Genomic DNA, 26,112 nt, shown 5'->3' with positions numbered 1-26,112 from the left:
CCACTACCTTTGTGACATTGACTGGGAAGGTAAGTAGTAATGTTATTGGAATGAATTTAAATGAGCAAAGTCTGGGAAGCACTTTTCCCAATTTTAATAATATTAGATTATTTTATCCAGTTTAATATAAAGACCTTTAGGAGGATTCAGACAATGAACAATGAAGGAAAAGAAAATATTTCAGGACCCTGGAATTACTTAATAGTGAAGAAAAAGTGAAATGGTGTTTTGTGGTTGGTTTGTTTTTTCAATCTGGTATGAGAGAGAAGATGAATGTGGGTTGGTTGTTTTCCTTGTCTTTGGGAAGTTGGACAAGAGGAAAATAAAATAAAGCAAGAAGGCTTTTCATTTGGATGTGTGCAAAGACTTCATTATCAGGATGATTCAGTATAAAATAGGCCCACTGAGTTGTGTTGATGCCTCCGTTGCTAGTGCCTAGACTAGATGCCAGCTTTACATCCTAAGTCAGATCTTACTGTGAAGATAAACCAGGATGATTAGAATAGTTAAAAATGTGGAACAAATTAATGGTTTCTAAGATACAATTATTCTTGTGATTTTTCTTGAAGGAAAAGAATGACATTTTTAGACTACTTTATAGTAAATTTGATTTGAGTTTTATTTTAACTAGTTATACTTCATAAGCATGGTCAACATATTCCAAATTTATCCATATTTGGAATCTATAATTTCTTAAACTATTAGGACCAAGAAATGTATTTCATTTTAAGATTATTAAAATGGAGAAAACTGAAGCCTTTGCACTTGGACGCTTCTCGTTGATTTATTGATTTTTATCTTTACCTTTTTTATAATCAGCATTGGTGTTTCTAATATTTCTGGGATTAGATTTTGCTTAACTCTTAAATTAGTGGAATTATTGACTTGGGAGTTACTTTGGTTCTTTGAATTGCAAATGGAATTGCTTAAGTTGCATTGAAAGTAACAATTCCATCTGTAATTCTGCGTATTCTGTTTCCCTTTCCAAGGCCCATGGGGATATCAGCATGTGTGTCTATGTCTGTATGTGAGAGAGACAAACAGAAGTGGAGATAGACAATCTTAGCTTGTGGGGCTATATAATTGTTTGTGAATTTGCTATATAATTGTTTGTGAATTTGCCAGTGGGGGGACAATTAAGTGTGGCTGAGAGAAAGACAGAGACAGATACTTCTGAACTTAGAATCTGTTCTTTGTCTAGTCTGGGCTTGTGGTTCTGCACTAAGGAGCCTCAAGTTGAGATTTCCCCTACCTGAAAACTTAAGCCAGAATTTATTTACTTAAGCTCCCTCTTACAGGGAGGCTCTGGCATCAGGGAGCCTCTGCTGGGAAAGTTAGTATTTGACAATTGTAGGAAAAGGGGTAGAGCTTTGGCTGGACCCCTGTGTTCATAGGCACATACAAAGGTAATGTGATCCAGAGGGCAGAATGCTACACCACGTTTGTACATCAGGATATAAAGTCTTTCCCAGAGGCTGAATTGTAGCCTTAGTAAGTCACCTACTATCTCAGTCTCAGTTTGTTCTTTTGTAAAATTTGGATGATAATATGTTCTATCTGCCTCACAGGGCAGTATACCAGCTCTGTACTCGGGTTCTCTTTCCTAAGTCAGACTTCCACTATAGATGTAGATAGAGAGATCAATAAAACACCTTTTCTCAGCAAGGGGATGAAAAGATTGTAACCTGAGAACTGCTGGCTCTGCCTCTCCCAACATTTATCTGTTGGACTGTGTGGGGTCCGCTCTTCTGCCTCTAGAATGAGACTTCTGATAGATTATAGATGAGTATGCTTTGAAAAACATGCAGATTTTTTTTGTTTTGTTTTGTTTTTTCATTCAAATAAAGTTGTTTTTAAATCGTGACTTCCCTTTCTATTTTCACAAATAGTTACTCTTGTATTGATCTGGCAGCATCAGTGTGGGTATTTGGAATGTCACCTGTCATTTTTGGTATTTTAAGACCACATTGGTCAGCCATATTTACATTTTATACAAACTAGATTGAAGGGAAATTTGGCCTTTATTTGGACTAACATAATTCCTTAATTGATCTTTCCCCCTCCTTCCCAGGGAAGCGGGCAACAACAATTTAGACTTGCAAAATGGAAATGCATCCTCTTTTATAATCTTTTCTGTTATTTCTCTCTACATTACCAAAGGATAATTCTCTTTGGGAAGCACAAATGTGTTTGGTTTGTCTTCAGAAATTTCAGTGCAACATAACTTAGGAGTCCCTACCAAGAGTTTTGCTATTGTTTTTGCTCCTTTTGTGCAGGATTTATAAATGTTTTCTCACAGCTGGCTAGAAAAATGGAACAACATTGTGAACTCACTGTTCACTGGTGACAGATCAATTTTCTTAATACAACCCGAGGATACAAAACTGCATTTGTTGCAGCAAATATCATAGCTGAGATTGCACATGAACTTAGCAGTAAATTTGGTTTTCCATAATCTGGTCATTGTCTCATTTTCATGTCTGAAATAGGCCTCAAAAAAAGCAAAAAAGGTAGTTAGATAAAATACGATTTTGTTTTCATTTTTAATATTTCTATTTTAAAATCTAAATGTATCATGTAGATTATGTTGAAGTTGGTCAAAACATTTTATTTAATATTTATTGGAAGAGAAAGTCCTTTGAGTAATTGATTCAGGCTGGTGAGAATTGGCCTCCTAAGGTGCCTTTAGTAGGCACAAAGGCATTGTACCAACCTAGGTTTGTATTCAGCTCTGACTTGGTTATTATTGGTATCTTTTTGTCTGTGCCTGCCTTAACCTCTAGTATGTTTGTAAAGTGTTCCCAAATAACTTCTGTTCCAGAATAGAAGCACCACTATAGTTGGTAACTCTAGGCAAGGTTGTACTGTGATGGACCCCAGACTTGAGAGAAAGCTGGCTGGGACCTAGGTCCTGTTCTGTGAACCTTCACGTAGCCTTTCAATGCAACTTTTCTTTTGAAAGAAATAAATTGTTGGGAAGATATGCCGAGTTCAATGTGCTTTCTCTCAAATGTTTAGCTAAACTAGATCAGTGATTAAATTTCAAAGGAAGTTGAAACATTTGTAAAGAAAACTACTGAATGTTTATAGATTTTTATTATTTGCTTTGGAGTTCTTCAGTCACTTATTGTATCATAACTCAATAGACTCAAGATTTTTGGCTGCTGTTTTATAAGCTAGATAACTACATAATGTGACCAGTACAAAATTAAATTTAAAATATGTAAACTCTTGACTGTGGAAATTTCAGTCCCTGGTTTTACTAATTATATCTTGATGGAATTTAATGGTATTTGATCAGTGATTCAGACTCAAATAGAAACAGGATCCCTTCATCCCACTTAAAGACTTAGAAAACTTATCTGTGTTATATTGCATTTTAATTTGATGTTTGGAGTGGCCATTTAACTTTACATTTGAAGTGTAAAATTGGGAAAGTTGAGGGCTGCTCTTTTTTACTTCAAAGGTCTTGTTTTGTTATCAGTAGGACTATTGCCCCCCTTTAGTACAGATTATAACCCATTCATACAGCCTGATCCTATGCATCTCTTAGCCAGGTCTTCACAAATCCTCTTGGGAGAAAGGGGGTATCTACTTGAACATATTTGAGACTTTTCTATAGGTCTTATTGGATGTGGGTATCATGCAGTATGCAGACTCTCCTTACCTTTTCACTTTCTGGCTCACCTTTTCTAATCATTTCTTTCTTGGATAATGTATACTATGCCATTTCTTATAAGTCATCTTTGGCAATAAGCTATTGACTCCTTATATGCACAATATGTTTTTTCCATTGACTATTTGATGACTTCCAGTTGTAATTGTTGGGGTATCATTTTTCAGTGGTTTTAGTCACCAAACATCATCAGAATAGTGGTATATTTTAAAATGGGCTTTTATTTTGGGGCTCAGCTTGTGCAATTTCCCCAAAAGCAATACAGCCTTTCTTTTCAATTTTGGGCCCATTTGTACAGCTGCAATATCTGTACTATTACTCAATTATATCACAGTCTGCATAGTAGGTATTTTTCTCCTTTATTTTCATCTTCGGTCATCTCTTAAAATGAATATTATATAATTTTGGATGACAATTTTAAGTAAACTAAAAAGTAAAAAAGACTCTATAAAGGCAGGAGCAGTACAGCTGATAAAAGGCTTTCAAAGTTGTAGGATTTTACAGGTGATCCTGGGGATGCTCAGTTATTGAAGAGGAAGGTGGCAGAGCTGGTAGCCTAATGGAGGATGAGTTGGTGGGCAGGCAAACTCACCAGCAGACCATTGTAGGAGTCCAGGAATGAGGTGATGAGGGGCTGGATCGGGGGAATTGTAGAGGGATGGGGGCAGGAGGCAGTGGTAGTAGAGATGGATTCAAAGAGGAGGGGGGCAACAGATTGGATATGAAGATTGTGAGCTTCATATCCAGACCTGTACCCTCAGCAGTAATAAGAAAGTTAAAAAGGAAGGGTTGAGGCAAAAGACAATCTTTTCATTTTTGGACATCTATAGGACATTTGATTCAGAATAACTACTGGACACTTGGTGTTACAGGCTCAAGGTGAGGAGAGGGCTTAGATCTGAGAATCGTTTTGTTTTGAGATGATAAATGAATCCATGAGAACCAATGAGATTATCAAGCAAAATAGTACAGAAGATTCAAGGGACCCAGGATGAGTCTTGGGAAGATTCACTTCCACTAGAGGATCTAAGAAGGATTGGCCAGACATAATGGAAGAGAATCAGAAAAATCAGTGTCATGAAAACATATCGAGGTGTCCATGGTCAGCTCAGCTGCAGGCTGTGGGGGAGCAAGAGGAAGGCTAAGGCACAGGACGGAGCCATTGTCTGCTCTAAGTGATACACATGAGAAAGTCCGATTATGATAAGTGCCAGATCAGTGAGACAAGGGATGAAGTGCATTAGCAGTGATGAGAGTGAATGTCTGACTACAGTGGTGTGGGAGATTGAGATTAAAGAATGGCTTTGATGAGTGGGTATGTGGGAGGGCAATCCAAACAAGAGCAATTCACACAAGTGGCCAACAACAAGTGCCGAGCTAAAGTCATATGACTGAAGTATGTTGGGCGCATGTAAAACAAAATAGGTTGGCAACTTAGTGTCTAGATCTTTGAACACTAAGCTGTGGAAGCTCAATTGTAGACTCCTATAAACATATTTTCTATAATTGTTGGCACAATGAGAGCCTGGACGTGGAGTCAGAAAAACCTGACTTCAGCCTTAAATCTGGCCTGAAAACACTTCCTAAGTGTGTGACCTCGAGCAAGTCACTTAACCCTAACTTCTTCCTCAATTTCCTCAGTTGTAAAATGAGGACAAAAGATCAAACAAGATGATAATGGTAAAGTACTTAACACAATCCCTGGCACTTAGGTGCTAGGAAAGAGGTTAATTTTTTTGGAGAATAAGCAAAATTAATGTTGCCTTGTGTTCAATAAAATTAATATCATTTAGCATAGGTGTAAATAATATATTGAAAAACTAGCGCTTATTTTGTGGCTTGTACCATTTACCTAGATCCATTTGGTGGTGGAGATGACTTGCAATCCCACTGAAGATATTGCCACTATGTTGTCTTGGACATTGGTGTCAATACTCTGATACTGTTCTGTTGACTTTTTACAAATCTGAAGTTGTTTCACTAGCCTTTGAACAAACCTATCTTTATTTTGAAAGAAGACATTTAGAGATGTTCATCTTAAAGCTTTATAGAGATTTGATTCTTGGAAAATATAATTTCTAGTATAATTGGAGCAACTTACCAAAATCCATGGTGGGGAGACTGGAGTAGAATTCACAGAAAAGCTGATGTAGGACAATAAGTAAAAAACCAAGTCTGAGCAAATTAAAACATAGGAAGTAGTTCTTTTTTAAAAAAAATTTTGTCTTATGAACTTGATCAACACATCTTAATATATAATATATAAAGCAAACAAGAATAAGAAATGAAAATGTCATTTTTAAAAATATAGTTTAAATTTAACGGGGTAGTCACAAAATGACCTTGTTTATGTCCCTTCTGAACTTTTTTCTTGGAATTTTTTATTTATTATTTTTTGCTGAGGCATTTGGGGTTAAGTGACTTGGCCAGGGTCATACAGCTAGGAAGTGTTGTGTGTCTGAGGCCAGATTTGAACTCAGATCCTCCTGACTTCAGGGCTGGGGTTCTATTCAGTGCACCACCTAGCTGCCCCTATACTTTTTTTTTTTTTTTTTTTAAGCATCTTTATTTTACATACATACTCGGCTGCCCCTCAACAAAGCCCACTCCTCTAGTAGATAAATATAATCAAGAAAACTAAAATAACTTTGTCTAAATAAGTGTCCTTCTGCCCCGCTGGTCTTTTGGGGCAAGTTCCTCTGTGAGGAATGAGGTGTGTAGTAGAAATGCAGTTTTTGACTGCATTATGTGCTAGTAGAAGGAATTGAATCTTTAAATGCCTCTCTGATCTCATATTATTTAAGTGACTAAAAATTCTATTGGGAACCTAGAATCATTTTGTTTTTTTGTCGTGGGTAGAGCTGTGTCTAGTGAACCACTATATTTCCATTTTTATGCTGTATTATTAGCCTGTGCTTACTTAATCTTTTCTGAAGGCTCCTCTTTGAATCCCTTTTCTGCAGAAACATTATCCAGCTTCAGTTAACTATGACCACTTCAGCATCTCTTTCCCACTAGAGAAAGATTTGAGTAGTAGGAAAGAGGAATTTTTGGAAAGTACTTTCCTTGACTCTAACTTTACATTGCCAACCTCATGTCTAAACTGGCCCCAACCTGGCAGTTTGTGTCTTTTCTTCAAACAATTTCACCAACTAGTTAACATAGTACCAAGTAAGCCAGTTAATGGGTCCTTAAGAATGAAATATCAACTTGGCAACTCATTGTGAATGTTCTAAAATGAATTGTAGTGCTACTTTGGTAGCTGTGAGGATTAGGTGACTAATGTAGTTTTTATTACTGTTGTTATTGTGAAGCAATTTATAGTCATTGATTTTGTGGAAAGACTGATTAGGAATTTTAGGAGTTTTTAAACAGACTTTTTGGGGTAACTGATACATTGAAAAAGAAGTGAAGAATGAAGGAACCTGAATTTAGTAAAACACTTCTAATAGTCCAAATGAATGTATTTTTAGAAACGTTTTCAGAAAATCTCTTGAACTTGTGAATTGAACTGTTGTTCTGAGAAGCTCAAATTATTTTTGTGTTTTACAAGGAATGATGGTAGAAGGAGGAAATGCCAGGTTCTACATAAGCTCTGTTAGCTTATTTTCTTTTTCTCTACTCAGCTTTTCTCTCCCTCTTCTCAAAAAATGTGAAATACATTAGCTTTTTTGTCATTGGTTTCTGAACTTTATCTGGAAGCTCTCTAGATCCTGGTGGTAAAACTTTGTGAGGGCTTTGTCCTGAAAAAGTATGATATAGAAAATAACAACTGGGAGAATACAAAGGGGCCCTATGATTGAACTGACTTTTTTTTTTTTTTTTTTTGCCATATTCTATTTCAGCAACTATACCAGATCCTTACAGACTTTGATATCCGGTTTTATATGTATGAACTGCTTAAGGTAAGTGACATTAATCAGCAGTCAGGAATTTTTAAGCAGACTTTAGGGAAACTTGATATATTGAAAGAGAAAACTGATCATTTCTTATGTCCCAGCTGAATATATTTTTAGACAAGTTTTCAGAAACTCTTGAATTGTGGTTTTTGCTATTGTTTTGGGGAACTCAGGTTAGCCTTGTTTTAAAGGAAAGATGGTCAGATATCATTATAAAAATTTACTAAGCAATTAGACCCTCGTACTTTCTGTAACTTTTCATGATTCTTTGATTTTTTCAATTAGTTCCTCTTTAGGATGAGACCTGTGGCCCTAGCTCTACTCTAACCTGTAGCTGGTTTGATCTTGATGTAGTCAGAAGGGACTGAGGAAGCACATTGGACACTTGAGAGCTATAGGCTTTGTGAACCTTTGCAATATTTCTATAGTTTACAAAGGAATTAAATTGTTCCTTAGCACCAAACAAATGGGCATAAACAGAATTTCAGAAAGGTTTTGGAATAAAGTACTGAGGGGTCAGTAGGTTATTGTCACTGTGGAAGAGAATTATCAGAACAAAATAGTGTTAATATTGTATCAATTTCCAAAACAAGATTCCAGAGTTGAATATTACTCTTTCTAAGGAAAAGGATTGTAAGGAGCTATAATGTACTTCACTGAATTGGTGGACAGACTCAAAACAATGATTATGAAGACTTCTTTCTTTCCTTAATGTTTTTGTCCCACACTAAACCTTTCAGGGAAAGGGGTAGGCTGGGGAGGAGAGCATCTTCTTGAGAAGTCTCTGTTGAGATATATCTCTGAGATATACAGTACAATAGATCTGAGTTTGCATGCTTAGTGATCAGTAACTAGGAAAGGTGACTGTCTTGAAGTTACTTATTTAAAGATATTAAGTACTGATTCCAAAGGGAATCAAATGAGGAAAAGTCAGATAAGTTATCTGTGTTTATTTGTTACCTTTGAAGAACAGTTATTAAATCCCAATTCTACTTGTCCTTAGTCGATTTTTGTTTTTGTTTTTTGCCAAAGGATGGCTAATAACAAACCAAACTATGTTAACATAAATGATAAACCTTGTGTAGTGAATCATTTTGCAGAGCATCTTAATAAGGAAAGTTGTTGGGTGGAGAATGAGAATAGGAAATGCTGACCCTGTTTTGCAGATTGGAGAAAACTGAAACAGTGGTTTGCTCAGTATTTCCTAGAGAGTTGGTTGCATGTTCAGAATTCAAATTCAGAATCTTTTTCATAGGAGCCTTGGTTTTATAAGCTCTTTTCAGCAAAACATTGGAGTCTCACTAAAGTAACACTATTCTAATGCAAAATATAATGTCTGAAGGAATTTAATATAGGCATTGTAGCCCACAAAATGAGGATGTACAACTCCAGAGACGATTTTATCTGTGGTACTATACCCCTTGTGTCTTTTTGGCAGCTCCTCTGGTACGTGCTGAGCTCCAACCCTTCCCCACTCACCAGCTCTCTTCTCACAGTGGGACATTTGATAGCTAGTGAGTGCAAGTGAAAAACTATAGCTCCAGCTTGAATTCTAGTTGCTGAGAGAATTCAAAATACTTTTCATAACAAAATTATCTGTACAGTGTCAAAAAAACCAAAACAAAACAAAACCCAGGGCTTATATTGTGTGTAGTTATGTAGAGAGCTCCTGAATCATGTAAACTTTTTGGCATGTTTTTCCAAAAAGGGACCTTAATTATAAAATTTTTGTGTTTTAACCATCTCTTCAGAATAGTTTCATAGGAGCATTTTTCTCATTCTGGGGCAATATAATTAAAATGTCTTGAGCCCCTTCAGCTCTAAGGATAGTCATAGGAAGACAGTCGTGATTCTCAGAATGCTGGGCTAGAATTAATTGTACATAGGACATCTCAGGGCACAGCTATGGAAGGTGCTTTAGCTCCTGTTTTTTCCCCTTCTTATGGCCTTGCACATGTGGCTGACTACTTGAACTATAATTAGGAATGAATCCACTGTTTATAAAGAGTAATTCAGCTAAACAAATGGATTTTGCTTAAAAACATTGCACAGGTAACTGAGTAGGTAGAAAAGTGTTTGGGACAGGGATGAGCATGATTGTTCCAAAGGGGATTGCAGTAGAAGCAGGGAAGCCATACTGCTTTACTTTCTTCCCTGATTTCATTCCTTAGCTCCTGATGGTTTGGCATTTTGAATTGTCCTTTGGGGCTATAGAGGAGGACCTGACTGCGTGGTGCCTCCTTGGTCTTGGCCAGGTCACTGGTTTTTCAGCTGTAATGCAAGGTTGCACTAAATGGCCTCAATTCCCTTTCTGCCCTAAATCTACAATTGGAGGACAAGAATTCTTGCCAGTTCATGAAGATGAAGGTTTTAGAGAGTATTGAGTGTATTTTCAGAATGTTGTTTGCTGAGGAAGACTCAGCTCCTGCCCTCAGAGAGCTACAGGCCTGCAGGGGAATACAGATTTGACATAGATATCACATACTGTACATTATAACTAAATGCCTCAGAGGAGGATTGTGTCAAGTTTAACCCAAGGCATTACCTGTTTGGAGGAACATCGATCAGTCCTAAAAATTCTCTATAGGGTTTGAGTAACTTTCCTCTTATACTTGCCCTTCCTACTTCTCAGAGTGTGGCTTCTGAATGTGGAATGTCTCTACTTCTACTTCATCTTACACATTCTCAACTGATGATAGTTTGTCATAGTCATCTGCCCCCAGTTCTGTCTACTTAGGTCAGGCTGTCCCAAGGAGTGGTAAAAGGGGTTGGGGCTAGCTTGTGAAGGCCCTGGTACATCACTATATATCCTCTGTCTGTGTTTTCTCTTTGACTAGGCCCTGGATTACTGTCATAGCATGGGAATCATGCACAGAGATGTCAAACCTCACAATGTTATGATAGATCACCAACAGAAAAAGGTAATATATTGATATTGTGGTGGTGATGGTGGTGGGGTGTGCATCATGTTCTTGTTCTTGCCTTACCTCCAGTGCTAGCTTCCAGATTGTTTTGGCATTACTACCTCTAATAACAGGAAAATGCAGCCTTCACCCCAGGTTTAAGTTCTTTAGGTTATTATTGATCAGAGTCATGGATTTGAATTAGGCTCCTAAGAGACAAGGTGGTTGGTGGATTCTGTCCCATCTTAAGGTCTTAAAGCCAAATTTTTTTTTGTTTATTTTAATAGTTTCCAAACATGATAGTTTTTAGTAATCCTTTTTGTAAGACTTTGTGTTCCAAATTTTTCTCCCTTCTTACTTCCCCCACAAGCAATCTGATATAGGTTAAATATGTACAATTCTTTTAAATATATTTCCATATTTATCATATTCCAATTTGTCATAATTGTCATTTCTATGTTGTCATGTCATGACAAGAAAAATCGGACCAAAAGAGGAATAAAAGCCCGAGAAAGAAACAAAAAAGGTGAAAATTCTATGCTTCAAACCACATTCAAGTCCCCACAGTCCTCTCTCTGGGTGCAGATTGTTCTATCATTTTTTACATTGTAGGGCTTGAATTAAGGTTAAAGTTCATATTGGAAATGGCCTGAAATCATCTCATTGTTGAAAATAGCCACATCCATCAGAATTGGTCATCAATCATATAATCTTCTTGTTGCTCTGTACAATGTTTTTTGGTTCTACTCACATTCACTTAGCATCAGTTCACGTAGATCTCTCCAGACTTTTCTGAAATCATCCTGCTGATCATTTCTTATAGAACAATAACATTCCATAATATTCACATCATAACTTCTCAGCCTGTCTCCAATTGATGAGCATCCACTCAGTTTCTGATTCTTTGCCACTACAAAAAGGGCTGCCACAAACATTTTTGCACATGTGGTTCCCTTTCCCTCTTTTGTGATCTCTTGGAGTACAGACCCAGTAGTGACACTGTTGGATCAAAGGGTGTGCACAGTTCGATAGCTCTTTGGGCAGAGTTCCAAATTGGTCTCCAGAATGGTTGGATTAGTTCATAACTCCACCAGCAATCCAAGCCAAACTTTTTTTGGCTTTTCTAAACTGCGATCGTGATTCTAGCGAAATGTATGTAGGGTGACTGATGTCAGTAGTGAGTAGTTTGGTCTTCTGTTAGACTATCAACTGTCTCAGAAGATGAGAAACTAGTGTAATTAAAAAAAAATGGTAAATAACAGATCCTGACATAGGAAATAGGACCATCTAACTATTAAAAATTCTAATTAGCTAGAAAATGTGGTTATTCCAATATATTAGACCATTGTCTTAAGAAACAGAAGTCTAAACACTTTCTTGATGCCTTTTTATTTTTGTCCTGTTTTTAGCTTCGACTAATAGACTGGGGTCTGGCAGAATTCTACCATCCTGCTCAGGAGTATAATGTGCGTGTGGCTTCTAGGTACTTCAAAGGGCCAGAGCTCCTTGTGGATTACCAGGTAAAACCCGTGAGAGGACTCTTCCTGTCTAGCTGTTATTTTGGGGAGCGTTAGTCCATAGCCTTTGTTAAGGCTAACTTCTAAGTGGCCTGTCCCAGTGGAGGCTGGGAGAGCTGGGCTAAGGGAAACAAGCTCCTGCACCCTCGCTCACTCTGGCCTTCTTGGTCTCCTCAGATGTATGACTATAGTCTCGACATGTGGAGCTTAGGCTGTATGCTGGCCAGCATGATCTTCCGAAAGGAACCCTTCTTCCATGGCCAAGACAACTACGACCAGGTGAGGAGGCACCATCATTCCGGCCAGAAGCCATGCCCTCTGCTCAGTGTAAGAGATGCTCTGCCAGGTTTAGAGAGCTGGCAGAGGGACTTGTTGTGGTCCTAGAGTTAATGGGTATCACCAGCAGATTTAGGTCAAACTTTCTTAATTGTACACTGGCTTCTTCTGTTATATTCTGCAGCCTTCCCGAGTCAGATGGCCCTAGCCAGATGTGAGGTCCACAGAGGGGGGAGTCTAGAGACATTATCTGACTTGCCCTTGATCCCAGAGCTCCGGAAGAGCAGGACTGGGGTAAACCTAGTCTTGAAGAAGTCTGTGATCCCCAGCCCCCAGACTGCCTGTCCCATCCCAAGGGCATAGTGAGGGCAGTTCTTGGGCTTAATGTTCTTTCCATTAGCCATTGAACTATGTTTCCTGTGCCCCTAGGAGGATCCAAAGGGCCTCTGCTGCCCTTGTGCTCTGAATTAGGGAGAGGGGTGGGGTGGTGGGTACAGACCTGGTCCTCGTTCCCTACTACTTAGAACCTGGGGGATCTTGGGCAGGCCATGTCACAGTGTTGGCACTTTGTGAATTGGTATGGCCTTAGTGCCATCATCGAGGACTGCTGTCACTTCTCAGAGTAGCAGTGGCCATGAGGGGGTCCTGCTAATGTGTGCAAGGGCTCCTCATTCCTGCCAAAGCAAGCAGGAAGAAACATCTGCCCCTAGGAGGGAGGTCCATTAAAGGAAAATGACTTTTCCAGTCTGTTTGCAATGGTTCCCTTCCTCCCTCCAGCCTATCTTCTTAAGCCCTTACAAGCTGGCTTCTGACCTTTTCCCAACACTAGAACTGCTCCCCAAAGTTCCCCTTGATCTTTGAATTATCAAGTCCAAAGGCCTTACCTGTCTCTTCACTCTCCTTGCCTTTCTGCCACCTTGGACGCCGCTGATCGCCCTCTCCTGCATGATACTTTCTTCTTTCTAGGTTTTCAGGATAGTACTCTCTCCTGATTCTTCTCCTACCTAACTGCCTCTTCTCAGTCTCCTTTGCTGGATCCTCATTCAGATATACCCTCTAACTGTAGGTGTCCCTCAGGGTACTGTTCTGGGCCCTCTTCTCTTCCTTTTTGACACGTTTCACTTGGGGGTCTCATCAACTCCCATGGATTTTGTGATCATCTCTATGCTGATGATTCTCAAATCTACTTTTTCTGCCCCAGTCTTCTCTGCTTATCTCCAACCATGTGTCTTCATCTGGCTTTCAGACCTCTCACTCTCTTAAATTTGGCATTTCCAGAACAATCTTTCCCCCAACCCCTTGTGTTGCTCCTACTTTTTCCCCCCATTATCATAGAAGGCAGCATCATCTTCCCAGTCCCCCAGCCTCACAGGTCAGGAGTCGTCCTAGACTTTTCCCTCTGTCTCACCCTCCACAATCAGGCTATGGCCAGGGCCTGTCGGTCACCTTTGCAGCATCCCCTAAAAACAGCCCTTTCCGGACATCCTCCCCACTCTAGTGCAGGCCCTTATCACCTCACAGTGCTTAATGTTGGCTCAATTAAAATGAGTAATAATGTATGGCACACTGGGCAGCTCAGATACCAAATTCATTATTATTATTAGTATTGTTGATAATGACTTAATTTGGAAGAGACATAGCAGTCATTGTGGCAATTTCCTAATAAAGCTTCCTTGAAACCTGCCCGGGAGTTTGCTGCATGGTGGTTTTGTTAAATCTGTATTGTGTTTCAGCTTGTCCGAATTGCCAAAGTACTTGGTACAGATGAGTTATATGGATATCTGAAGAAATACCACATAGACCTGGACCCACACTTCAATGATATCCTGGGGCAGTAAGTAAGAGGAGGGCTTTATGGTTTGTCTTATTTCAGAATTAGATGACAGTGGATGAAAGTACATCTTTCATATTGGTTCTATCTGCTTTACGATTATATTGAAATTAAAACTGAAAATTTCAGTTTCTCATTGTAAAACACGCATTTACTTGTGTCTGCAAATCAGAACTGTTTATACAATATGAATGCCCTTGACAGTTCAAAAATAGTCGTATGAAAAACATGATTAATTAACGTTAATAATCCTGAGCAAATCCTATATTTAGTTAAACAAAGAAAATGGAGGAAAGAAAAAAATGAGAGGAAAACAAACCACTGGCTTTTTCCAAGAAGAAAGCCGATTTTTAAAGGGTGATTGTAAAGTCACTTATGCTATGTGTAGTAGTTGTGTAGTGTAAGTTTTGGAAAGATCTCATTTGAATGTTAGGCTAAATTATCAGGTGTTGCACCTTGCTTCTAGGAATGAACCCCTAAGGTGCCAGGAGTTATCGTTTCATTACAACACTTAGGGGAAGAAGAAAAAATTTTAAGTATAAAAGAAAAGCTCTAAATCAAACTTAGAAGATTTAATTAATAAAAGAGGCTGTTATCTTGATGTAGTTGTAGCCTCAATAGTAAGTAATTTAAATTCAGAAACTAAGATTTCATTCATCCTTCAGACACTCTCGAAAACGCTGGGAAAACTTCATCCATAGTGAGAATAGACATCTCGTCAGTCCTGAGGCCCTGGATCTTCTGGACAAGCTTCTGCGCTATGACCATCAACAAAGGCTGACCGCCAAAGAGGCCATGGAACACCCTTATTTCTGTAAGTGCAGAGATCAGATTCTAGGCTTTCTAGAGAGACGGATCAATTGAGGCTTGAGTGGTGAAAGCGGTGAATTGTAGCAGCTTTTGGGTAGATTGTTTCTAAAAACCATTATCAACCAGCCCCATCTGTCTCAAACTAACGGAGTCTGTAAGGTGCCCACTTCCTCTTGAAGAAATGGGGCTATTTACAGAACTGGACAAGCATTGTTTGGATAGAATTTAAGTGCTTCTATACTATTAACTTAGAAACTATGGAAAGCAGTCAATGGTTGCCACAGACAGATTAGGGATTACATATTTTATATATATATATATATATATATATATATATAGTCTTTCAGAGTAGGATAAATTACTTATTAAAATATAGGAAATTAAAATAAGGAAATGAAAATAGATACAGAAAGGAAAGCAAACAAAATTCTTAGTGGGCTAATTTGTGTTTTTACTATTTACATATGTGCAGTTTAGGTGAAGGTTTCACTTTATTCAAACTTGGAGGTGTGCTAAAAAAATCTTAAATGTCTTTTCTGTGATTAGAGATTTAGTGGTAGAAGAACTCAGAGCCAGGGACACTAACTGGGCCTAAGTTCACTCGTGAATTGGGATCGAAGTTGCTGGCTCCTTGGACTTTGGAATCTTCTGTTTACTCTGCCACAGACTGTATGAGACACACAGTGAACACATGAGGCAATGCTCTGTGTAGTAGGGGCAGGACTCATGCTGGTGAAAGGCTCCTGCTTCTGGCACTGCTCTCTTGATGTGGGCAAATAGCTAATACCTCTGATCCTTCCTTTTCCTTTTTTTAAAATGAAGATCATATCTGTAATACTCATTTTCTTAGTATGTCTGAAGATCAAAGACACATAGTACATTGAAAGCACTTAAGCTTAAAGGCCTAGCTCTAGGTCAGCTATTATTATTGGCAGGTAAACAGTACCTTAGCCTTAGGGAAGAGCTGGAGTCTCCTTTGTTTGGATAGTATTTTTATATTCAGAGGTCTCTATTTGATAAAAAGTTGATTGCAGGAGTGATTGAATAAGTTAGAATCAATGAATATTGTAGAATACTGTGATGCTATAAGAAATGAAGAGGATGATTTTAGAAAAACTTGAAACAACTTGTATGTCCTGTTGCAGTAAAGTAATTCAGTAGCCATATTGTAAAGACAAACAACTTAGATTCAGGAACTCTGATTAGTACAAGACTAAATAACAATTCCAGAGTCCTTGTGGTGAAAGGGGTTGCCTCCCTCCTGATAATGAGCTTCACCTTTTTTGGACATGGCTAGTGCAGGAATTTGATAGACCTCACTACACATGTCAAGGGGTGAAAAGATGGGGAGGTAAGAGAAAAGTTAATGTATTGACTGAAAATGAATTTTTAAAAAAAATTGATTTAGGAGCAATTTACTGATGTATTTTTGTGAAAGTTTCTTTTTTCTTTGAGTGGTAGTTATTCTTCACTACCACATTCATGCCTTCAGCAAGACACTAATTTTTTCTGTCCTTCTGGAACTCTTAGTATATGAAATGGGAAAGGGATCTTAAAAACCCTGTCTTACCTATTTCATCTTTTTGTTCTGACTGACATTATTCTTATTCTTTTGTAGACCCTGTGGTGAAGGAGCAGTCCCAGCCAAGCTCAGAAAATTCTGTGCTCTCCAGTGGTCTCTCAGCGGGACGATGAAGACTGGAAAACGACGGGTAATTCAAGATTGATGATAACCAATAAAACATCCAACCAAAAAAAATCTTGAAGGAAAACTACAGTGTGATATGAGAAATTCTGATCGTTCCTTCCAAATACAAAGAAGAGTTAAGAATTTTTTTTAGTCTTATCAAAAAAAGAGAATTCCCAGTAAACGGGGAATAGCCGACAGTCTGGCATATACTTTAAGATCTAGGGAAAGGCCTCTTTTCTTTGGAATGAATGGGAGATGAGAAGCTCAGAGTTGTTGTAATGTCATTTTTACTTGTCGGGAAACCATGGTTCAATTGACCAACACAGCCAACAAACTCTGAATGTCTAACTTCCTTTCTATTCCATTGTGCTTCCGGTTTCCTTTGGCGAGATCAGGCTCAGGTTTTAGCAAAATGTCAGCCGCCACTGACACAAAGGAGATATTAAAAGTGACAGTATTTCTTTCTTTACTTTTTTTTTTTAAAGCTCTTTTACAAATTCATGTTTTACACATTTTCTTAATGGCATGAGCTCTCCAGGGACTGTCCCTCATCACTGCAGTTTTCCTTTAAGTCTCCACGAATATGCGAATGAACTGAGATCTTTGCTGCCAAACAATCCTCTCGGGTGTCATCTGTGATCACTTTCAGTCTCTTGATGTCACTGCTAAGGGCAGTCATTTCCATCAAAAAGTTATACGTGTAAGTGTGTGTACCCCAAGGCTCACTGCCCTTGGCGCTGGTTTGTATGCTTTTGTGTCAGTGGTAGAACCTCACAGGATTTCCTTGCCCCAGACTATCCATGTACACATATTTTAATCCTGAAAAAATAGGCTTATTGTTTACAGCCAGCACTATCAAGGAGCAAAAGTCAGTACCTCTTAATTGGGGTAATGGGGTTAAAGCTAGTGGCTGCCTCTCTCTGGTTTTTATAAAAAGAGTTGCCACCTTAGTTCATTCAGAAAAGACTTTGTGAAGTATCAAGAGGGAACCTTTCTTTCCCTTTTCTTCCTTTCCCCCGTGAAAGAAGTTAACTTCTCATGGAAATCAGAGGAACGTATTCTTTAAGTTCTGATATATTAGATATAAACCTACAGTATTTTGAATGAGGGTAGCTATCATTCATGTGTCAAGAATCTGAGTAATGTTGGAAAGGCCCTGAAATAACCTAGGTTATTGAGGAAGGTATTGGGGTGGGGGGGTGGGGATGAAACCGTAGGACTTCAATAAGGAAAGGAATGGCACCACTGGAGCAGGTGGGAACAGATTTGAATCCAGGATGCTAATCCACGCGTGTTAGCGGAGCAAGCTAGATTTGGGACTGTGAGGCTGTGATTCATTTTATGGGTATGCCCTAGAAATTCGTCACCAGCACTGTTTAATGTGGGTTGGGCCTGTTGATCACAGCTGCCTCTCGTAGTTCTCTGCTGGAAAAAAACTGTCCAGCAACTGGAGACTTTACACATTTAGGCTAGAATTAGAGGTGTCTACCACCCTTTAGGATTTCTTTATTAACTATTTAATAATGCCATACTTTTTTATATAAGGTTAGATTGTTTGTTTGAAACATCTGTTTACATTCCATATTCCAATAAAGTCATATTGGTATTGGTAGCAGGTCCTATCTATAAATGTAAATTCTATTTTGTCTTCTGGTCTGTGGGAATTTAAAATGCAAAAAACCAAAACCAAAAAATAACCCAACCAAAATCCTAAACACACCATTTGTGTCAAATTGAATTTACAGATGAGGAAACAAATTCGAGAGCCAGGAAATGCAAAAGGCTAAGGTTCTCATACCACCACTGTCAGTCCTACATTGCCTATTCTGCATTTTAATTGTGTGTCTAGCTCTACCTGAAAATAAAACTGAGAGATATATCAGAGTTACAGGCTAAATCCTTATCTCCGGGTGTCAGGCCACGAAACAGTTTCCAGTAGCCTGCCAATGTGCCTTTCCTTAGAGACATGTCCAGAGTAAGGGCTGTTCTGTTAGTGGATTGTTATTTTTTGCTTTCTGCTTCTTCCCTTCTTACTAGAAATGGCATCCTCTGTGAGACCATGCAGAGTCCACCCTTAAGATGGGGGCATCCTAGGCAGGTCCTGAAGCAGTACTAGTGCATTTCCTTCCTTTTCCTGATTTTTTTTTTCCCTTAAAGCAACAGAAGCATATTCAAAAGAAAAGTTTCCTGATCTCCTTATGCTTCCCAGCTTTCTTGGCTTGCTCCTGAGAATCTGCAATCCCATTTCACTGGCCTGTCTCTGGCATTTTTAACCTCGGCTTTGACATGGAACTAGATCCTTCTTAGAAAGAGCACACTTGACTGCACAGAGAAAGTGTGTGAGCCATCCACCGTCACCTTTTTGTTGAAGCACTTTCTCAGCAGACCCTGTCTACATCTCTCAACTTCTTTCTTTGACAGTTCTGCAGCATAGTCAATATAGGATGGATAACTGTAGGCCTCTGCCTGAAAAGTTTTGTCTGGAGTGGTTAACTTCCCTTATCTGTTTGAGCACTAAATTTAATAGGGGTAAGATGATTTTATTCTGGCTAATCATAGATGCCCCTTCAAATGGCATTACTTTACATATTGTAACTGATTGCCTTATCTTAGAAAAAATTTTGGTGATCTGCAGAATATCCTTAGTGGTGATTCTTGGACTAGATCTCCCAGTCATTTTAATTTGAAATTCTATCTGATAAATAGCAACAGAAGCAAAGTGCCTTTGGTAGTGAGGTATATCTGTACTTTGCTAAAGAATAGCAGAGGAACATGGAGAGAACAAAGCTAGTATTTCACTGCTATCTCAGGTACTACCCATGTTCCTAAGCCCACTTGGGTGAGATTTGATATATGTGATGGTTTGTTAGCAATGAATAAGCATGATTTCAAAGCAATATTTTTATTCAAAACTTTCTGGAGCTGCTAAGAAACCGAAAGACTTACTGAAGGATTCGTGGTATTTCATGTCTGGTCTACATTAGCCCTCACCTGGCCTGGAATTTGACAGTAATAAAGTTGGACCTGTCCTCATCTTTGTTCCTGCCCCCATTGTGTGTTATTAGAATGAAGAAAACTAAAAAGCCCAGTTTGTCCAGAGAGCCCAAACCACCTTTATTCATACCTGTCAATCCTTTCAGAAATAAGTGGTCCATCAGCTGAGTGTCCTGGGCCAGGAATCCCATGCTGCAGACACTAGAAGCTCTAGTAATAGGATCCTAGCTTTCCAGCCAGAAGGAAAGACATACAGCCTGCACTTTACTCCTGCTTTTACAGAGTAGGAAGCTGAGCCCCAGTTGAGGGGAAGAGCCTTGGGCACGGTGGTAATAGGCAGTATTGGAGCAGTTTGGTTTTTGTTTTTGTTTTCCTGAACATTGGCTAGGAATCAGGAAGATCTAAATTTGAGAATCCTACCTCAGGTGCTTCCTAGCTGTGTGACCTTGTACAAACCCTTCCACACTTCATCCTCAGTTTCCTCATCTGTAAAATGGAAGTAATGGCACCTACCTCACAGGGTTGTTGTGAGGATCAGATGAGATGATCTATGTAAATAGAGTGCTTTGTGAACCATGAAAGAGGGCTTTATATGCCAGTCAGGCCATCGAACCTGGACCATTCTGGAGTGCTGTCTTTGGAGAGGAGCTAAGGAAACGTGGGGACCTTAGGCAGAGGTCCTTGGATGGTGGTGCCAGGGGAAAGGCTCGTTTGGGGGATGTGTGAATTAAAAGAACTCTTCTGTGTACTGCAAACCAAGCAAGTGAGGGGAGAAGAGGGGGGTGGTGCCAGGAAAAGTACTCTTCGGAGAAGGCAAGCTTCTTGAGAGTGGGAGCCAGAGCCAGAATCTAGGGTGCTACTGCTCCTGTAGAACAGGTGTCTGAATGGTCTGCCTATTCTGGCAATAAGGTTGGGATAGAAACCTGAGGGTACTGGTGCCAAACCATGGTGAGGGGCATGATGTGGTATTCTTGGGGGGAAGAGGGGAATAGGCTTGTTAGTAAACTGCAGATGATTCCTCTTGATTTGTCAGACCTTCTGTTTAGGAGCAGAAAGCTGTGATAACCTTTGTGAGCATGCAACGCATCCTGTCCATAAAAATGACTATAAATAGTTTTAAAAGAGACTAGAGGCCATTTAAAACAAACTCCACTCACCATTAAAAACTCAACAGCCTAGTCTCAGAGCTTCCAAGAAAGGTTCCAACTCTTATATTTGGTAAAAAATATCGCACTGTAGGAGAAAGATCTGGATGATGAAAAGAGTAAAAAGTAGAAGTGAGAAAACCCTATACAGTCTCCAGTGGGTGCTAGACTCAATGTGGTTCTCTACTAGATGTATTTGTTCAAAGAATTAAAACCCCCATACCCTGGAAAGAAGACATACACTGGAGTAGGAATACACAAGTAATGCATGCACTTGGGGACAGAAATAGCAGGCTGTAATAAAGTTTTCTACAAATGTGATCCTTAACCTCTGAGTGAATTGAATAGGGATTTTTTTTAAAGCCGTCTTTTACAGTACCAACAAATGGGCAGTTTTTTCCTGCTGGCCATCTCGACTGAAAATGGTGCTTAAGATTTTGGGGACAAATTGTGAAGCCCACCTGGAAAGCTTGGATAAGCCGTCACGAACTAGGATGCCGACCGTCTCCTGCTGACTGAAAAAATCACACTCAATCTGTGAACTAGTTAAAGACAAATGACTTCTTAAGATCCAATGATCACATATCATTGTACAATCTGTGTGCTGCTGCTACTTCTGCCCTTAGAGGAGAGGGGAGAAAATGCCATGTTCAATCAAGCCTGTTTTCATAAATAAAAGTTTTACCAACCAAATATTTGATGTGGGGAGACTTGGCTGCTGGTTGCTATGAGAACCTTAAATCTTGCATTTTCCATTTCTTAAGTGAATCTTACTCAAAGATTGTATACATGGTGTTTGCATTTGATTCCCATGATTTGAAGCATTTGGCAGGGCATCCTGTTAGTAATTAGCCCCTTGCTGTGCACAGCATCACTTGCAAGATATACTTGGGTGTGTCCTGCCTTTTCAAATCGAGTGTCTTATTCTGTTGCTCACTTGTGAGTGACATAGGTAGCCTAAAAAACTGCTTTTATAGGATTTCAGTTGGCAGTAAATGTTTACTTTTTGTTTTTAAGTTGAACCATATGCATAACTTAAAAGATTGTTCCCTTCCATCGTTGGAATCCTGAAAGTTCAGCATCCTTGAGTTTCTTATATACTCTTCCTTATACCCCCTTACACTGTCAGCAGTCACAAGGAAAAGCTTCCAAAGCAAAGATCAATGTAGATGGGGTTAATCTTCCCACCTTCCCACATATGGAGAATTAGGCTTAATTATTTTTCCTATGGTTTCATACCCATGCTTTTATATATACACCATTATTTGAGGAGACACTATTTTTATCCAATAAATTTTTTACAAAATGAGTTTACTATATACACTGAATTCACAGATAACTTTGAGTGTGGCTGTCTCTTCCAGTGCCTTAGTTCACATTTGTAGACAGCTTTCAAGATTTCCTTTTTGGCATGCTGCTGTCCTTAAGACTTTTCCACATGAGTACAGAGTCGGGGAGAAGAGGAAATTGTTTACTTGGACCTCAAAACCAAATTCCTCTATGCCCTCAAAAAAAAAAAAAAAATGGAGAGGAAGTGTCCATAGAATTCTATCACTATACAAAAGAGACAGCCCTTCTGGGGATTCCTAGAGGGGCTCCAGAGATTGGCTGCTGAGAGGGTTGCCGGGCTTCCCACAATGGTAGAGGGGCCGCAGAACCTCCAAAATGGGGAATCTGGGGAAGACTGGGTCATAGTGCTGTTAGTAGAAGCATGTCCAATCGGTCCATGATCACTGCATCAAATCACTGAACTCCATTCCATTGATGGGAATCCTAGCCCAAAGTTTGCTCTTGAGCAGCAAGGCGGCACAGGGGAGAGGGGACTAGAAAGCCAGGACCAATCCTGCACATCCAAGAGCGTGACCAGTTTGCTCTTTAACTGGCACTTGAAGCTGGTTTGTGAATACAGAGTTGGCCTCCCATGGACCAAGCAGCCCAGGTAGTGGAGGCTTGCCCTCAAAGTACAATGAGCCTCATTAATCTTGTCTCTTCCCTCCTCCTGTCTCTCCCCAGGTCTGATGCTGTTTCTCCCACTTTTCCATAAGCAGAACAAGAACCAAATCAAATGTCTTAAAAACGTGTGTACAGAGACCACATGCAGCGGACAGACACGTCACAGTGACAGGTTACGAGAGCAGGAACCACACCAGCTGAATGGCAACCAACAGTTTATAAAACAAACCTTACTTCTGAATGTAAAAGGTTCATATGCCTTTGACTTCCTGTTGACTTCCTTCTGACCCAGAAAGCATGGAAAATGTGAAGGGTATGCAAAATGGTTGTTGGTTAATGTTGCTCCCCCACTTCCTATATCCCCACCTCAACCCATTGACCTTTGGCCCCGTGGTCCCCCCTGCCCCCTTCCCCAGCAAACTGTATTAACAGCTGGCCACAAACTCCACAGTGGGGAAATGGGGGGAAATATATGGCATGATGGACAGTTATATATTATAATTAAAAAAATTATATATTATTGAATAAAAGTTTTAAAAGAAATGTATGAAGAGTTTTCAGTATGAAAGGAGCTATGAGCTGAGGCCCAGAGGGACAGCTGAGAATTCTGAAAATGGCTGTGTTGAAATAGTGGCCCTGGTGGATGGGCCTATGGCATGTTCTTGACCAGAGTGGAACAAGGGCAGACCTAGGAAAAGAAGGGGACAGAACAGTTTGGTAGAGAGTGACTCCTCAGAAAGGTGTCAGTTGGTAAGAGGGATTGGGTGAGCTCCTTCTAGATACTGGGCTAACCTAGGAGAATGAGGGAGCAGGAACAGTGAGTGAAAAGGACAAGTTTCACTTGGTTCTCTAAAAACTTCCCCTTGTTAATCTTCACAGGCCTTGACGAGTAAGAGCAGCCTGTGTCATCATAGGGGAGAATCCCTTCTTCCCCTAGCAGGTTCTACTGCCGGCTGTCCTTTTAGCCAGCAAATAAAGCTTGCTTTGCTCTTATCAATGAACTCAGGAAGATTATTTAGCTTTTCCCTTCTCTTCCCATCCTCCTTTCCCCTCCATTCCATACCTCCCATCTGCACTATTCTTTCCCTGCCTCACCCCTAATACTTCTGAAGTAGAGTTTTGCCATAAGGGTTGAGAAGCTTTAGAGAGAATCAGTCTTTTAGCCTGCATGGAGGTCTCAGATCTATGGGACTGCCTACCTCTGAACACAATCTGAAGATCGAAGACTTCAGTGAAATCAAATTATAAGGCAAATGGATCAGAAAAACTGACTGTCCCAAGTGGGGAAGAGGGACAAAATTGGGAAACTATATTTGCTTTAAAATCGGGTTTTTTTTTTTTTTTTTTTTTTTGGCCTTGAGCAAAAGTCTAGTCAAGAAATTTACAGAAAAGCTTCTTTCTGCCCTTCACCCTCCCAACACAGATAGGACCAATAGAGAAGAAAGTACATAAAAGTGCGATCTGGTCTTCTGTTTTTCTGAATTCCATCTTTCTTCCTAGTTGTAAGAAGTAGTAGGGAAAGAAAGAAAAAATTCCTGCACATTTAATTGGAACAAATCAGTTATGATGTAACCTAGATCTCCATTACTAGTCATTTCCCAGTGGCATTAGTCTTCCTTTGTTTCAACAAGTGCTTATCTTGAAATAATGTAACTGTTAACAAGTGTGTATACCTTTTTTTTTCCTCTGAAGTAGGGGATGGGGAATTATCTGCTAAGAGGAGTTTCTATCTTAACTGTGACTTCTCAGAAGTATTGGCGCTTGAGGCTGTATTCATTTTCAGCCAATGAGCTAAAACCTGGAGTATTAACAAAAGTAGATACTTAAAACTCATTTTAAGATCTAGTAGGACTCTGTACAACTAAATTTTGTGTTTTCTGGCTTCTTACTTCCTTTCTTCTAATGTCCCTTATATTCAAGATCTCTGTTGTAAGGCTACTTCTGTCTGATTCAAGGTTCTGTTCATCTTTTTTTTTTTTTTTTTTCCATTTCCTGACTCTTTGAAAATGCATTATAGTACCTCTTTATAAAAAGTACCTCCCTGTACCCTACGGTTTCATTCCTTCTAAAACTTACAGATTGGTTCTTTGTATGTGCGTGTATATATAAAACATGTATTTATTATCCCTGTGTTGGCCTGTGTGTGGATATATATATATATATATCAATCCAAAGAATACTGTTATAGATGGTGTGTGCAGCTTATGGGTTTTCTCTTTTTTAAGGCATCATGTAGATCTTTAAGATCTTTAACAAAAAAGGATCTGCTCTTTTAATTCAGGTTTGGGTCTTTCAGAGTTTCTGTACCTGTCAAATGAGGGAGGTTGGTCCAGATCAGGTGTTTCTAACCTAGGATCCCTTGAAGGTTCATGGATAGATTTCAGGAGGTCTATGAATATTTTAGTGGGTCCATGAATTTAGGTTGGGATAGAGAAGGGGGAATGATATCTTAATTTTTACTAACCTCCAATTGAAATTAAGCATTTTATTCAATTATTTACAAGTATTATTCTGGGGAGGAGCTCATGACTTCACCAGACTACCCAAAACATCCAAGCACACGTGTGTGCATGCGCGCACACACACACACACACACACAGAGATTAATAATTCCTGGACTACACGATCTCCAGCTAGGATTAGATGGTCCTTTTAAGCTCCAGCATTCTTTGACTCCAGGATTCCTTTTCAATTATAATCTTTGCCATTTTAAATCAACTGTAAGCATTTAGTAAGCACCTATTATGTGTTGGATATTGTGCACCAGAGAGACAAAGAACAGCAAAACAACAACAACAACAACAACAACAACAAAACAATTTCAGTACCTACTTTGAGCTCCCAATTTAATGACAACAATACAACTATTAAGAAATAAGATATTCACAGAATACATTAGAGATAATTAACTGCGGGAAAACACTAGCATCAAGGTGTTTGGGAAAGACTTCTTGAAGAAAATAGGCCTTTATTGAAGCCAGGTATGAGAAATTAGAAGAGCAAAGGGTTCCAGTCATGAGGAACATAAATGTTTCACGTGCCAAGTAGCCCAGTGTCTTTAGATCAGAGTATTGGGGAAGGGAGAATAAGATGTAAGAAGACTGGAAAGGAAAAAAGGAATACGATTATAATGAGCTTTGGAACCCAAACCCAGTAATTAATAATTTGCTTCTGGAGTTTACTGAATTTTAATTTTAGAGTTCCATTTCCTGGAAGCCCATGCATGAAGTGTATCAAAGAACCACATTTCCATGTAGGTAAATGTCAAATGGGGGGTTTCAGGTGATTGGAAAAGTGCTTAGTAGAGCAAGCATAGGAAGGAGCAGTGGCCATTTTTGGCCTTTTGACCTGAGAATGAGATATTTAGATATATTTGTTCAGATAGTTGGTAATTAAGTAAGTTCCTTCAGGTATAGAA

The 26,112-nt window shown here is 39.2% G+C and overlaps 1 protein-coding gene across 4 annotated transcripts in view; it reads left to right on the top strand.

Annotated features, from left to right (window-relative positions):
* The window catches only part of CSNK2A2 (casein kinase 2 alpha 2), a 43,406-nt gene extending 17,613 nt beyond the window's left edge, over positions 1 to 25,793 (top strand). For all 4 annotated transcript variants that reach the window (XM_031949936.1, XM_031949934.1, XM_031949935.1 and 1 more), the window contains 8 exons: positions 7,522 to 7,581; positions 10,413 to 10,496; positions 11,888 to 11,998; positions 12,173 to 12,274; positions 14,005 to 14,105; positions 14,768 to 14,916; positions 16,531 to 16,624; positions 22,755 to 25,793. In XM_031949936.1, coding sequence (XP_031805796.1) covers positions 7,522 to 7,581; positions 10,413 to 10,496; positions 11,888 to 11,998; positions 12,173 to 12,274; positions 14,005 to 14,105; positions 14,768 to 14,916; positions 16,531 to 16,607 — 684 coding nt within the window. In that variant the 3' untranslated portion in view covers positions 16,608 to 16,624; positions 22,755 to 25,793. The remainder of the gene's footprint in view (positions 1 to 7,521; positions 7,582 to 10,412; positions 10,497 to 11,887; positions 11,999 to 12,172; positions 12,275 to 14,004; positions 14,106 to 14,767; positions 14,917 to 16,530; positions 16,625 to 22,754) is intronic.
* Positions 25,794 to 26,112: the final 319 nt, after the last annotated feature.

The sequence above is a fragment of the Sarcophilus harrisii genome, chromosome 2 (assembly GCF_902635505.1).
Source record: "Sarcophilus harrisii chromosome 2, mSarHar1.11, whole genome shotgun sequence".
NCBI lineage: Eukaryota > Metazoa > Chordata > Mammalia > Dasyuromorphia > Dasyuridae > Sarcophilus > Sarcophilus harrisii.
The sequence above is the reverse complement of the archived record's forward strand: the minus strand, read 5'-3'. Positions and strand labels throughout refer to the sequence as shown.